Raw genomic sequence first — 15,850 nt, 5'->3', positions numbered from 1 at the left:
TGTTCCTGATAGAGATCCACCGTGACCCTGACCAGGATAAAGCTGTTAATGAGAGAGAGCATGCCACTGTCCATTGGATTTAGAATGTTGGGAAACACGACTGTCATGTTCAAAGACACCGACAAACTTTTTTAAAAACAAACTATTGTTACAAAATAAACAATATATTTATTTAAATAACACACTGATAAATAATTTATCCTCTTCTTTCAGATTTGTCCAGAAATCTGTCATTTGACCCATAACAATTTAGCACACCTAGCACTTAGCGCACGGGCTTTCTTTTCTATGGAGTTTTCAGGGATGCATGCTTCATCGTCATGGCAACAATTCATGCCCAGGTCAGCGTTTGTTGGAAAATCATACCACACTGCTCATTTCACATTCCACAACCGACAAATGCCGACTGAAAATGTTCAGTTGGTGAAAACAACGCCAACCAACGGCAACAGGGTTAACACACTGATCTGACAAAACCCGACAAGCGTGTCTGTTGGCATTGGTCGGCGTCTGTCACTGCGGGGTGAACTAAGCTTTACACCACAGCAATTTGTCACTTATTGCAACTTTTAATTTATTAAAGAATGACACGATACATTTTATCTGTTTAAAGTTACATTTAATATTGTGAAATATCCACAAGACAAGTTATTTCCTGTTATCACTTACATTATAGCATAAATATGAAATATTCGTTTCCTCACCAGCCTCACTTTTTTTTCTCTCTCTTCTGAAGTTAAAATCTGTTTATTCTCAATAAGCTTGGATTATGTGGAGTGTCTGCCCTACAAGGCCATGTGAATGATAAGGATGTATTAGAATTAGTGCATTAATATAAACCTGTCGTTTGAATTACAGTCGGCGCTACTTTCAGAGCCATGCTGTTATAGACAATTAATCAACACCTTCTGACCAATGAGATTTGAGAACTGAACAGCACTGTGGTATAATATATGTGGTATATTTCCAGCTTGCTGTTGTGCACACCTCTCACCAGGGGTTTTTAAAGTCAAAACTTACCGTCCCATCACCTCCACAGGCAAGGATGCGAAGATTTGGCACTTTCCTGTACAATTCCAATCTGAGTTAAAAAGAAAAAAAAAGTATATAATACTGTATATAATACAGCTACAAGTCTATGAGTAGTATAAAAAAATCATATTCTGTTCAAACAATATTGTGCAGCATTGTGTAAGCTTCCTGTCTCTCTCTGTTTCTAAACAGAACAGGCGCAGGCCGATCAGTGTGCTGGTATCTGCTCCTAGCTAAAGCCCAGTTAAAGATGCATGTTTTGGCAGAGAGGCTTTAATCACAGCTCTGTCAGGCTAAGCTCAGCAGTAGGCACCACCAGCTGAGTCCTGCCCTCTTTTCATGCTCTTTTTCTCTCTTTCTTTCCTCTTTCTATCAATATCAGTCTCTCTCTCTGCCTTTGCATGTCTCTACTTCACTCCATCTTTCGGTGTGTCTGTCTTTCTGCCTCTGTCTAGCTTCTTCCCTCCATGTCTCTCTTTCTGTTTCTTTTCCTTAAGCCCCTCTGTCAGCTCAGAACAAACAGCAGAGCCCCTCTGAGCGCTGGAACGTGCCTCACTGCCCACAGAAAACAGCTCAATTAGGAGGCAGACCCAAGTGGGGCCTTGGCATGATCTAAGACTGGAGAGTGAAGAAGAGAAAGTTCTGGAAGGCTGAACTCACTAAAAGAAAAAAAATGACTGTATAGTTATAGCTGCTACTAGTGCTGTCTTAAAGTCTTCTAAATATTACATTCAAAGGTTTAGATTCAGTATTCAAATGCATTTGAGGGTTAAAGGAACGGTCCACCCTGAAAGACTTGCATATTAATTTTTATAATTAGCATGTGGTCCAATATTTATTTTGTAACAAAATTCTGAGTTGATTCTTTTAGTTTAAATGTCTTTCATCAGCATGTTGGTCTATTTTCACTGTGGATAATACTTTTCTACACTACCCACAATGCCGTTTGTCTACCTGCAGATAGAGGTGCCACTGATATTTAGCCCTTGATCTATCTCTACCTAAAGAGACTGATCCACTGAGACTGAGTGCTTTAGTGCAACAAAACATGACAGGAATAACAACAACACAACAACACAGCACCAGAAGCATTAAACAAATCACAAATATTGTAGCAGAAATATATTTAATGTGCTTCCTTTAATAAGTGTAGAATTTTATGCTTCCACTTAAAGTTTGTTAAAAAAAAAGCAGGTAACATCGTAATCTTAGCATAGGGTGGGCGATATGACAATATATGGCTATATAGATATAGATAGATAGATAGATAGATAGATAGATAGATAGATAGATTCTAATGTAAAATTTAAAAAAGTTACATCCAGAGTTGGATGTTGTAATAGCAATAAAAATATACATACATATATATAATGCCTGCAATATCTTAGAGAATTATATTGTGACATAATTTATAACATCAATATTATGTTTTCATATTGACCAGCCCTAATAAACACGAATGTTTTAGGAAAAAAAAATTATTTATAATTTCTTGACACTGATACTTAGCCAAGTTTTCCTTTTCTTAGGTAACCTACACAGTCCACAACATTTAAGCCATGTAGGATTCAACCACAATAAAAAGCTTTACTTTAAAAAACACCTGTTGAAAAACATTAGCTATGTAGGACATCAATTTTGTTTGTTTATGATTATTTAAATGATGGATACATTTTTAATGGCAATTTTTTCTCTAAATAAATCTATAGATACGAAAACTTGATTAGTATTTGAGAAAATTCCTGACACACTTCAGTGCTTTATAACTAAAGTTTTAAGAACTTTAAGAATAATGGAGTGTAAAGGGGCAAGCAATGCAAGATAGTATTGTTTTAGACTTACGCTTCTCTAGGCCCTCCCTGGGAGAGATCAAACACCTGGCGAGGATTCAGAGTCCACATGAACATCTGCAGCAACTTGTTCCCCTAAAGGTAAAGACAGCAGAAGTGAGTGGAAGAGGAAGATAAACACAGCATTCATTCCTCCTCCAGCATTCATGTGTGGAAGGTGAATATCTTCCCACCTGATTTCCCCCACTCTTAGGGTTAACAAACACCAGCACGGGCTTCATTAGTGGCGAAGGCACAGGCTTCAGCATAAACGGCCGCCATTTTGCCTCCTGCAGAAAAAGGGAGTGTTATATACAAAACGCACATAACTCCATACATGCCTCCATAACACACACACAGAGTTGCAGTAAGCTGCTTGAACAGATGTCTCAGAGTAGGAGTTAGGGGAAGGGAAACGTAGAGGAAGAAGAGATATATTTTGACAGGCACTAATCGCATCAACCTTCTATCCCACCTCCAGTTTTAGAGGAAATAAAAACTTTCCTTTTTTGACATAAAGTATCTGTCCGTGTCCAGCACTCACAGAGATGTCAGTGCATTGAGAGACGTAGTGGCTACTCACATCGGTGCCCTTTTTGCTGGTTCTTCGTTTGAAAGAGGTCCGTTTTTTCCTCCGAGTGGAGTTTTTGAATGAGCTCTGAGAGACAGGAGAGAGATGGGACTCATGTCTAATAGCACGTTCAGAGATACAAGCTAAACCTAAACCTAGCAGCGCTGAGAGAGGACACGAGTGACCTTTGGTGAAGTCTTGTTTTGTAGCTATATAAGGAAACATGATCAGATTCATTAGCTGAACTCACTCTTTTTCCCAGGAAGAGGTGTTCTGTGAAAAGGCCGTTCCCTGTAAATTACATCAGGACCCTTTCCATACTAGGTAACACCAGAATAAGCTAAGCTTCCTTCTCAATACAAAAAATAATAAATAATCCCACCCTAGAACCAGTCTTCACCATACATGTATAAAACCGGAGAAATATTCAAGGTGTCCATTGTGGTAGTATTATTACGCCTGAGTGTGAAAGGCTTCCCTTCTATTAACCCCTGAATTGAAAGTGACAGTGGCCTGTCACTCATCAAAACACTGTCACACCCCCTCACACATCAGCCAACCACAGGGCAGAGCCTGGAAGGTCAAAGGCTGTGAAGTTTAAATTCACAAACAGGAGTGATACTAAATTCAACAAGCGCTAGAAGCTGGGATTTCATAAAGGCTACTGCAAGTAAAAGCTAATCCAAATCTGATCTAGTTTTTCATCATATGTTACAAAAATTTGCCTAGAAGCATGAGCAGCACAAATCACGCTGAATCTGACATTTTTAAATTCCAGTTACAGAAATGTGATACAGATCTGATATGTGGTAATGCGACCTCAGCCCGAACAGTCTGATCAAAATTCATGTAACTGTTAAGGCAATCCATCATCCATCATAACGTCACGTCGGCGGAATTTAATCCCATTGGAAAGGGTTTTTTTGGGGGGGTTTCACGCATACCGGTCAGTTCAGGACTGTGTTCAGACTAGTTTCAGATATAGGCTACATCATATAAAAATTTTTTCATTAGAATTGCAGTGTGAACGTAACCAATGAGGGTGTGAGACAGTTGTTTGATCAATTCTACAGGCTTTAATGAAACATAAAATCCATGTTAAAAGTGAGGCAAAAGCAACAAGCCTATTTAACAGGTAGCATGTAATGGTAACGACTCAGTACAATACAGATAAATCCTGATGGTTTTCTTATATCAAACGGCAGCACATTGAGAACAAACTGCAGAAGACAAGATCATGCAGCCGAGCTCTGAGAAGACCTTAGTGTCAATCTCACTTCTCATTTACATGCATGTGCATCAGGCTTACTTGATTTCCTACAAATACATGTGTTAAAAACACAGGGCTTGTCTCTGCCTCAAAACAAACAAGGTAGAGTAACTCAGTTACTCAAGGCCTGCTGTACCTGTGGCTTCCTGACTTTAATAATCCAAGAGGGAGGTACAATGACCCCGGCGTGTGCGCCCAGAGAGCAAGGTTCCTCGATCTGTTGCAGCATGAAACACGTCACCTTGTTGTGGAACTGAGAAGGAGAGCATGAGACAGAGGAGTCAGCACCCGGTACACACATGAGCCACGGAGCCTGTAACAGTGTCACCTTCCACCTCAAACAAAACTCACGGCCTGCTTGCACCATGTGCAGCTGATGGCGATAATCTCCTTACTGTGGAAGAACTTCTGCTGGAAACTCTGCAGTTAAAACAGAAGAGAAATGGAAGAATTAATATCTGAGGGTTGGCTCATCTTCATCAGCCATTTTCGGAGTCTGAAGACAGCTATTCTGCTGATGAGGACAGACGAAGAAAATGACCGAGTTGACTTTATACTGTGTAATATCTCATAAGTTTTATCAATACATCTGGATAAGAACTGGCAACTTTTACAGGAAGAGGTAGTTTGACTAACATGGCTTCAGCTTTTCAAAAGCATCATCTTTTCAATGCTTTTTCAAAATATTGTATGTTCAGGTATACTGAGTAATGTTGATTTTAATTTAATTTGCGGTCACTTCAAATTTTCAGCCACTGGTCAGCTCTCATCCAAATGGCAAATGGTCTGCACAATGGTGCTTTTTTAACCTTAGCAGTTTCAATGCGCTTTACACTGGTTCTCATTCACCCATTCACACACACACACACCAATGGTAGCAGAGCTGTCATGCAAGGCAATAACTTGCCATCAGGAGCAACTTGGGGTTCAGTGTCTTGCCAAAGGACACTTCGGTATGTGGAGTCACGTGGGCCGGGAATCAAACCGCCAACCCTACGATTAGTGGACAACCCGTTCTACCACTTGAGCCACAGCCGCCCAGTCTTATTATTATTATTATTATTATTACTATTATCTAATAATAATAATATGTTTAATTTATTTAGCGCCTTTCCAGAGCTCAAGGACGCTTTACAATACAATGATACGTAAACAATGAACAATCGTGGACAAACACACAATGTGAAAAACAAAGAGCACCCAAATACAGAAAAGAAATACACAGTACCGTCACTGAGAGAATGCTTTATAACAGATTAGGCCAGATAACAATGAGAAAACAGATATGTTTTTAATTGGGATTTGAACTCAGAGATGGCTGTGATGCTGAGAGGGAGAGGGAGAGAATTCCAGATTTTAGGTGCTACAACACAGAAAGACCTGCCACCCATGGTTGAAAGACGAAATCTAGGGACAGAGAGAAGTCCGAGTCCAGAGGACCTGAGAGAGGTCGGATTGTAGGGGAGAAGCAGTGCAATAAGACAGCAAGGTGCCAAACCGTGAAGTGATTTAAATGTGAGCAGGATTATTTTATATTTAATATGAAATGAAACCGGTAGCCGATGCAGTGCAGACAGGATTGGAGTAATGCGAGCTAAGCGCTCGGTAAGTCAAGCCGCAGAGTTTTGAATATATTGCAACCTAGCAGTAGAATTATCAGGTATACCAATGAGTAGAGCGTCGCAATAGTCCAGCCGTGAGGAAATAAATGCATGAACCAATGTTTCGGCTAATGAAGGGACGGGGGCGAGCAATACGACGCAGGTGAAAGAAACCAATTTTAGAAATGGAGTTTATATGAGCTTCAAAGGTGATTGAGAGATCAAACATGATGCCTACATTTTTTACAGTACAAGATGGTTTAATAAGAGCGCTGTGAAGGTCATAGAGGGATTATGTATGATCTATCATACAATAGCTACCAAATGCGGATACTGATGGCGAAAATCCTCCAACATACTTGAAGCCAGCCACTGCACATGTTCATACTGCTGCCTATACAGTGAAACATACTTGGAGGAAAGTGGCCTCTTCTGCATGAAGGGGGTGAGATCGATTGTCCAGTTTGTTCAGTGACCTCCTCCTCACTGACTCCAGGTCCTGTCCAGTGATTGTTTCGGGCTTGCGAATGACTCAGTTAGGTGATCGTCTTTATTGTTGGCCTACTCAGGAAACCACGGTGATAATTACGCTATTTAACAGTGTTTATGCTGTCGATAATGTTAGTGGTTTTAAAGTTAGTAATTGTGCTGAAAGTATTTACGGATATTGCAGGGTCAATGATGCGACCTACCTTGCCACACTGACGGCATTTTCCCTCTTGCCGTCGTCGATGCACCCAGTGATGTCTTAACACGTTCTGTTTTCCCAAACACACAGAAACAACAGAGTCAGTGTACAGAGTGTATGATATATACTACTGTACATATACATATACTCTTCATTCATCTACTTGGAGGTTAAAACGTACATCTCGGATGCTTCGAGAGTTTCCTTCCCTAAACGTAGGCTTACAGCGGAAATTGATCTGCATGCAAAGAAAGAACAAGACAGGATTAGGAGCCTTTATGTTTGAGAGTAATGCCAATAATTTAGGATTTTTGTCCACTGTTGTTTTCCCCTGATGGATTATACTGCAGGGAGTATAATGACTCCCACTGATATAAAGTAGGTGATTATATGTCTACCTTGTCCAGCTGCTCGATGCATGCCAAGTGAACGACGATCTTACACGCTGCACATTTCCTCCGTGGAGCCGACTTCTTAAGAGAACCAAACAGCACATGACACATTGCAATGGGGAAAAAAAGCACATAAACCTACATTCGCTTACACCCAGGGCTTAACACTAACTCCACGGTGAGATTTAGCTCTAGGAGGGTAACTGTTTATTTTACCAGCCAATTTGGCAAGTTGCCTAACGTGTACATTTGATCATATTTACATTTATTAACATTTACATTTATTCATTTAGCAGATGCTTTTATCCAAACGACATATATTATATAGTTTATACATATGTACCACTTTACTTCTATCTCTTTCACATCATCTTCACTCGCCTGGACCGTGCTTCTGTTTATCTCATAGCTGAGGACATTTAAATAGTGATTACAATACGTTTACATATTTTCCCTTCACAGGATGTTCTGGCAATTAGTGTGAAAAGAGCTAGTCAAACAATGACAAAGCAGCCAGTGGCTGAGAATTGAAAGAGAGATAAGAGGAAAATGATAAATGAATAAATAGGTGGATAATTTGCACACACTCGTATACACCTTGCAATTGTTGTGTGTTTATTTTAACAGCACAGAATAAATCAACAATAAAGTGAACTGATCATTTGTATCTTCGAACTTCGAATTTATAAGAATTCTTTGGTTGTTTTCTCAAACATAAACATTGAGAAATCGGTGAGATCGGCTGAGATCGGTGGTCTTAAAACCTCTGATTTAATGCCACTGCAACCAAAAACAGCTGACAACAAAGGGTCAGAAATCTTTTATTATATCTCAGTAAGCGATTGCTGCTCAGACGCTCGTCCACTAACACCAAGAGAAGAACGACACGATTACACAAAATGCAAAATTCAATGTTTATGTTTGAGAAAACAACTGTTTAAAATACTGACTTGCTAAAGAAATTTGAATGAATATAACTTTACCAGCCCCGCAGAACTATCCCTGCGTACAGTGAGTTGCAAAGCTAGCACACGTGCTAATGGAGAGAAATACTATCCTAATCACCCTTATCTTTATTATTAAACTCACTTTGAAGAATGAGCATCCTTTTAATCGCCCACGAATAGCTCCAAACTCATATAGTTTGTCTTTTAAAACATGCTTTTTCAAGCCATAACACTGTTACTATTCTATAAAAGGCTTGTTTGTTTATGTGAGCCCATTTTCTGTATATGCTCGGCTCAATTATTTTGATGATGTAGGCTGAATGCGGTCATTTTCTTTAATCACAGGTCTATCGTTAGGGGATCTTCATCGTATAATCTGACATGGAGAACACATTATGACATCTCTGTTATAGAATCCTGCCACAATTTACTGGGATGCTTTTGTTCGGTGTGACGAGTCATAATATTCAAAGAAAGCTGAAATTGCCGTGTATAACCGGCTTTAGTTGTACTGTTTACGACAGAGTAAGAATCACAGTTTGCCTCATTGCATTTATGCCTTCGTTCATAGTCTCTTCTGTACTATAAACACCGTCTCTTCCTTCCTGCTGCCTGCAATAAGAAGCGTGTTTTGAGGCAAAAGATTTGTCAACTTGACTGGAGAGGTAATCAAAGAGTTCTTTAACACCTCAGAGTGCCATGCTCAGTGCAAACAAAAGCCTGACAGAGCGCGAGCGTGGATTCACCTGCCTGCCTTTATCCTCTTCAGACTAATAGAAAGCTCTGGCTTTCAGCACACACTGTCTGTGTATTACCTCATGAAAAGAAGTGACATTGCAGGAGCACTCTAGTGACACATCTAAAAATCTCTGGCCTTCACTCATCTGACTCCTCACTGCAGTTAATGTTATTATTCAGGAAGTGTTTTCATAGACTATTTATTCCAAAATCAGGCAAACAAACAGAACAAATGATACAAATTCTAAATTTTTCTTGACACTCATTAGGCAAAACCTACATATGCACTGATGACCAAGAGGGTGTTGTATTTATCTCTTTATGCACAGTAGTCTTATGTACTCACTGCAATCTTCACTGAGCATGTCTCCTCGCCCAGGTAACACATCTCTCCTGAGCAGTTGGTCTCCAGCCACAGGTGCTCGCCATTTACTGCATTCTCCTAAACACACACACACACACACACACACACACACACACACACACACGCCTAAGTGTTACAGGTTACACACACTTCATGGCACGTCCAACACCTTGTACAGACAGACAAATCCTGTACAGGTCATACACACTCGTACATAAAAAATGCTCTCTCTACTGAGCGGCACAACTGTACACACTAATCAGGTTTCATCAGGTTTCTGCTCTCTCTCTGTCTCTTGTTTCTGTCGTCCGCGGTCAAATAGCGTGACGCTAGCCAATCGCTGGTGTCTGTCTGTTTATCTACACAGAATAAACCAGGTAGTGCTTAGACTCGGCTCAGGATAAAAGTGCATAAAGGATATCAGATGCTCCAAAACCTGGGGTTCACAAGTTTCAGGATGGTGGGGGTTACGATCTGTTCTGAGAACATGCATTCTCTAGTTAAAAAAAAAAACAAAAACATTGGCTGAGGGGCATGTAGAGATGAAAACATACTTGGAAATCTGAAATATGACAACAGCAAAAGGAAAACAATCCTTATTAGATAACTACACAACTATCTACATAACATTTTGTGCATCACATCCAGCATTTATTTTTTTCCTTTCATTCATCACTCCAAAAAATTATCCAGACCACATCTAATTTCTGCAGAACTTCAGCTCTTTGAATCGTTTGGCTCAGTCTGCACCTCACATCTCAGTTTAGCATCTCACATCTATAACAAAATTCCACCCACAACCCAAAATATACATCATGATTAGTTGACTTTCTGCACTTGGGTTAATTCACTTTCTCACTGCTAACTGACTCATGCTAGAGCTGGTCTGTGGTTTGCCGTTTGCAATGTTGATCAAATTGCCTTTTCACGTAAAGTATGCGGCCGCCTTTACTGACGAAACATACCAGACTCTCCAGAAAACACTAGAGATCCGAGTCGTGAAACTAGGTAACGCTTTACTCCAACCACGTGGAGGACTGTACAGTAGGTTGTAAAGTTGTAGATCGGCATTGACAACGTTTTTGCCATTCAAAGCCTAGTCTCTAACCATCTATATCCGACACCAAGGAATCATTTTAAACAATTCCATGACATGAAGGTGCCTACTGCTTTAAGTTATATAAAGAGTGTATCTGCTCAAAAGGTGTTTTGCTTGCAGTATTGTTAGCTCCTATTCAGATAACCGTACTACAATAGTAATTCCCCAGACTTATTGACTGATCGGTGTAATAACAGTTTAGATTTTTTTTGCTTTAATTGCGGTCATTTAAATAACTTGAACTTGTTCGTGCTGCAGTCATGGCAATGAAATGATGCTGCCCTCTATTCATATCACATAATACACGGTGTAATGCAGCGAAATCAGCAGCAGTAGTTGAAATGGAAAACTTATACTCCTTAAAAAAAGGCAAGCACACACACACACACACACACACACACACACACACACACACACACACACACACAGCATTGAATTAACACCTACAGTGCTAAATTATCACTAATGACTGTAGATGTTAATTCAATCCTGGAGATTTTGCCGTGTACACACAAACACAAGCAGACACACATTAAATTTCATGCTGGCGCTGGTCATATTATGAGGAGAGAAAGGCTAGCAGTGAGGAGTGGTCCACTGGCTCCACCCACTCCACATGTCTCACATGTGGCCTCTGCTAAATATGCCAATCACACACAGAGAACTCCTCCCTACTCACTTGTATCTTCTGCATTCGTCGGTAAAATATTCCACTTAATGCATACATTCACCGTCCACTATATTATTAACACCTGTACACCTGTACACCTACACGTTCCTGAAATGATCTAATTAGCCAATCATGTGGCAGCAATACAGTCATCAAATCATACAGATACAGGTCAAGAGTTTCAGTTAATATTCACATCAAACTTCAGAATGGGGAAAATATGACCTCAATGACTTTGATCATGGCATGTTTTTTTGACAGTCTGGTTTGAATATTTCAGCGATGTCTGATCTGAGATTTATTTCACACACAACAGTCCCTAGAGTTTACACAGAATAGTGTGAAAAACAGTTTATCGGCAGTTCTGTGAGTGGAAACACCTTATTGAGAGTTTAGAGGAGAACGGCCAGACTGGTTTGAGCAGACAGAAACGCTATGGTAACTCAAATAACCATGCTTTACAACTCAGATCTGTGGCAAAATAGCGGAATTGTGCATAAACGTAAACGGGGCCTTAGACACATACACCTTGTTGGCCCACTGTGTTCGTGTAAAGAGACCACAGATCATATTAGCGGTTTGACCAAAAATGGGATTTTGTCGATAACGATAAGTAGTAGACGATATTTTACATCCTTCAAAAATCTGTTTGTATGAGCGTTATATTATACTACACTGTAAAAGTGGATAAGTTCATTTAACTCAAAAAATTTGAGGAAACTAATTACCTCAACATTTTTAAGTTGATAAATCAATTTCTTTAAGCCAAATACACTTAAATATAACAAAAAGGAATTTTAAATTACAAAGTTTGAGTGAAATTTTTGTTATACTTAAGTGTATTTGGTTTAAAGAAATTGATTTATCAACTAAAAATTTTGAGGTAATTAGTTTCCTCAATTTTTTTGAGTTAAATGAACTTATCTGGTTTTACAGTGTAGCTCGCTCTTGTTAACAGGATATCGTTTGTTGCTTACTAATGATATTAACAGAAACAACATCTTCAGGTAAAGAGATCTTATTTATTGACTTAAATCTGAAGTTTCTGCTGAGTGAGTTTTTGTTCTGGTACCTCGGCTGGTTCGGTAGTGTCTATTACAGCTGACTCCCGAAGCATTTCATATTCATATTATGTGTCCTTCTTAGTTCGCAGACGGTGAAACAAATTAGTTGTCGAGCTGTCTTTAACAGCAAACGATTCCCGACAGAGTTTGCAGATTGCCTTGTTTGAGCAACATCCGTCTTTTCGAAGCCAGAGCACCTCCATGCGAGTGATGATGACTCACGTCTAGCAATTAAATCTAACGATGTAGACTGCGAGGCTGGTGGGGGTCTGTATTTCATCTCCTGGTGCTGTTTGTTCACTCATTTTTAACTTCAGTCATGCATGTTTAGGCAGCTTCGCTAGCTTAACTTGCACACTGCATTCTAATGGGCTACATCACACAGTGAAAGCGTGCACTCTCAATGCACTCGTGCAGAAGTCTGAACGAGTTTACAGTTTACAGGTACATTTATATAGCGATTTTCTAGACACTCAAAGCGCTTTATGTAGTATGGGGGAGGGGGGGATCTCCTCAACTACCACCAGCGTGTGGCATCCACCTGGATGATGCGAAGGCAGCCGTAGTGCTCCAGATCGCCCACCACACACCAGCTATTAGTGGAGAGGAGAGAGTGATGTAGCCGATTCAGAGATGGGGATTTAGGTTGTAAAATTGTAGATTGGCATTAACAGCACTTTTGTGCCATTCAAAGCCCAAACTACATCTACACCATCTACATACAACACCAAGATATCACTCTGAGTGGTTTTTGCAAAGTGAGTGGCATACGCGATCATGTCAGCTCGCACATCGTTAAAACAACAATTAAGATATCATCATAGACGATACATATCGCACACCCCTAGATCATCTAGAAGGTAGGTGAACATACAGTAAAATACACGGCAACCTATTACCTAATTACACAGCAACTAACTATCTTGTAACTAGAACACTTTTCTAGCTAAACCACAATGCTGTGCAGTTAGGATTTCAGATTTGGAGCAGAGCTATATCTGTGTGTAGGTTGAGGAGGTATGAAATACAGAGTGTGTGACTCACACTCCAGTCGATGGTGGCACGCAGCTCCTTGGCTGGTCCGTTGGTCACAGCAGGGAGAGGCTTCTGGACTGAGGCCAGGTGCTGCAGGCCCGAGCGAGATATGGCTTTCCTGTATCACACACACAAGAAAGAACACACTTTCAGCTAGGCACACTCTGAGCCGATCCTACTTCATTCTTACGTTTTACACTATATCTAAAGTGGGTTATGAGTGACATGAAATACTGTCGAACTGTTTGTGGAGATGCGGCACTAAAGGTGAGATAGTTATAGGAAGAAAGAGCCACGATTAAACATAAGGGTTGGAGAAAGTACTGACACAATCAGGTGGCATCTAATGTATGAAGTCCTCCTGATATCGCTGATAAATGGATAACAAAAAGACACACACACACACACAAACACACAGACATAATGAGCATCTTTAGCTGCAGCCAAAAACAGAAAGATCCACACCAATCTGCTGACCAGTCTGTTTGGCCAGCAAACTCCCATAATTCAGTGCATGTAAGAGAGACTCTGCCTCATATGGTATTGAACAGCAGACATCAGCAGAGCTGTTTTTGTTCTGGGCCACCATGTGTGTGTGTGTGTGTGTGTGTGTGTGTGTGTGTGTCTCACAGTCTCTATGTGAGTCAGCATCATGTGGTTAGTGTTCTCTGCCTGTCTTTTTTCTCTTGGCTTCCACCTCAGTGCCCGTCATCATACAAACTTTTCCCTACTCATACATACTGTACATTCATATATACTGTATATACACTCACCGAGCACTTTATTAGGAATACCTGTGCACCTACAGTACTCGTTCATGCTATTATCTAATCACCAATTGTGTGGCGGCAGTGCATTGCATAAACTCATGCAGATACAGGCCAGCAGCTTCGGATAATGTTCACATCAACCGTCAGGATGTATAACAGTTTCACCACTCGAATATAAAATATAATTAGGGCATCACTGATCCTATTTTTCTATTTCTGATACAATACTGATATCAAAGATATTCTATACTGACTAGTAAACAAGGCAAGTCTCTGCTACATTCTGTTGCCAGGTTGGGCGAAATGGCCCAGAAGTCATGTTGGCTAGTTTAAAGAATAGTTTGTGTCTTATGTTCACATAAACTCTATGTTGTGTTGATCAATATCATATGCATTCAATACATGCAATTCATCAGTGGCTCTTATTGGAAAAGGTCCAACTGGATCCAATACTGATCCAGCGTTTAAGGCCAATGTCAGCCCCAGTACCAAAACTCATTACAGACTGCAACATTAAATGTAATACAGAATGTCTTTGAAAGTCCTAAAACCAACACCTCCCGAAAACGCATAAGCACACAAAACTTTTTCTTTTTATACGCGTGCACTGTATGCTCATCTGAAACAGTAATCAGCTGCTCTTTGAAAAATAGTTAAGAAGGAATGGACCACATATGAAACAATCAGAGGAAGGACAGAGAGAGAAGACAAAAACACACACGGCAAACACACAGGGTGGTGGGCTAGACACCCGACACCCTGCTGAAATGTCCAAATGCTCGTCTAAAATTATCCCGCTGGAAGAGAACAGAGGAGAGTCCAGTTACAGACCTGTATACTGTACGTACACACACACACACACACACCTTCAGCTTCAGAGTTAAAAATAGCAGCACAGGGGTTGACACATGCTGGAATAATGCCAGCATGACGACAAGTAATCATTGCGCGCACACACACACACACACACACACACACACACACACACACAAACACACACAACCACACACACAAAGAGCTCTGTGATATGGTCAAGACATAAGATTGGCCAATAAAAGTAATTCAATCATCATGAACATCAAAGCATTTTCCAGCTGATTTTCAAATTCTTATCTCTTAAAAATTGTTCCTGGTGAGTCATCGGCATGCAGTTTATCAGATGTTTACTAACTAAAAACGCACCATGTATTTAGACAGTAGCTATTTCTGTACATTGGGCAGTTGGGCCTTTTGTTATACCAGCTCCTCCACTCATAGCTTGTACTGTCCGATTTAAACAAAGCATTTCTGTATGTAACAGACAAGCAGAAGGCCTAGTCAATACTGAGAAACAGAAGGCAGGCTAAACTTCAGGCAAAAAGGTATAAACTAGACAAGACTAAATCGGTAAACATGCAGGCCATGATCAAAGCAGTAATCAAGAGAGATACAAGCATAACGTGTTCTCTTATGACAGAGCATGGTCTAGGACATCCCTTGCAGGAAGCCAGCAGCCTTCCTCCAGGCCTTAGCCCTCAAGTACCAAAGGCAAAGTCAGATATGGATGTGTACACCACCTTGCACTGATACAATGAAAATGACCTTTTACAGCCTACATTACAACTTACCAAGATTAACTATGTTCTTTTGACACAAGAGAAAATAATGGTTTGCAATTCCACTATTATAACCTGGTTATTATGATATGTCTGTCATACTACTACTATTACTAACGTAACACTTATCATAAGTGCTTAAAAGCCATGGTTATTTTATGGTTAAGCATATTGATAACCATAAA

General features: G+C 40.1%; 1 protein-coding gene across 3 annotated transcripts in view; it reads right to left on the bottom strand.

Annotated features, from left to right (window-relative positions):
* The window catches only part of dgki (diacylglycerol kinase, iota), a 77,957-nt gene that overhangs the window by 25,760 nt on the left and 36,347 nt on the right, over nt 1-15,850 (bottom strand). For 2 of the 3 annotated variants that reach the window (XM_053650077.1, XM_053650080.1), the window contains exons 2-12: nt 13,310-13,418; nt 9,415-9,510; nt 7,390-7,464; nt 7,173-7,229; nt 6,996-7,061; nt 5,054-5,122; nt 4,839-4,955; nt 3,445-3,519; nt 3,056-3,151; nt 2,875-2,957; nt 1,021-1,081 (exon numbers count right to left, since the gene is read on the bottom strand). In XM_053650077.1, the coding sequence (XP_053506052.1) occupies nt 1,021-1,081; nt 2,875-2,957; nt 3,056-3,151; nt 3,445-3,519; nt 4,839-4,955; nt 5,054-5,122; nt 6,996-7,061; nt 7,173-7,229; nt 7,390-7,464; nt 9,415-9,510; nt 13,310-13,418 (904 nt within the window). The remainder of the gene's footprint in view (nt 1-1,020; nt 1,082-2,874; nt 2,958-3,055; nt 3,152-3,444; nt 3,520-4,838; nt 4,956-5,053; nt 5,123-6,995; nt 7,062-7,172; nt 7,230-7,389; nt 7,465-9,414; nt 9,511-13,309; nt 13,419-15,850) is intronic. The other variant, XM_053650078.1, reaches the window with a different exon arrangement.

The sequence above is a fragment of the Ictalurus furcatus genome, chromosome 19, assembly GCF_023375685.1.
Source record: "Ictalurus furcatus strain D&B chromosome 19, Billie_1.0, whole genome shotgun sequence".
Taxonomy (NCBI): Eukaryota; Metazoa; Chordata; class Actinopteri; order Siluriformes; family Ictaluridae; genus Ictalurus; species Ictalurus furcatus.
This window is presented reverse-complemented; position numbering and strand designations above follow the sequence as displayed.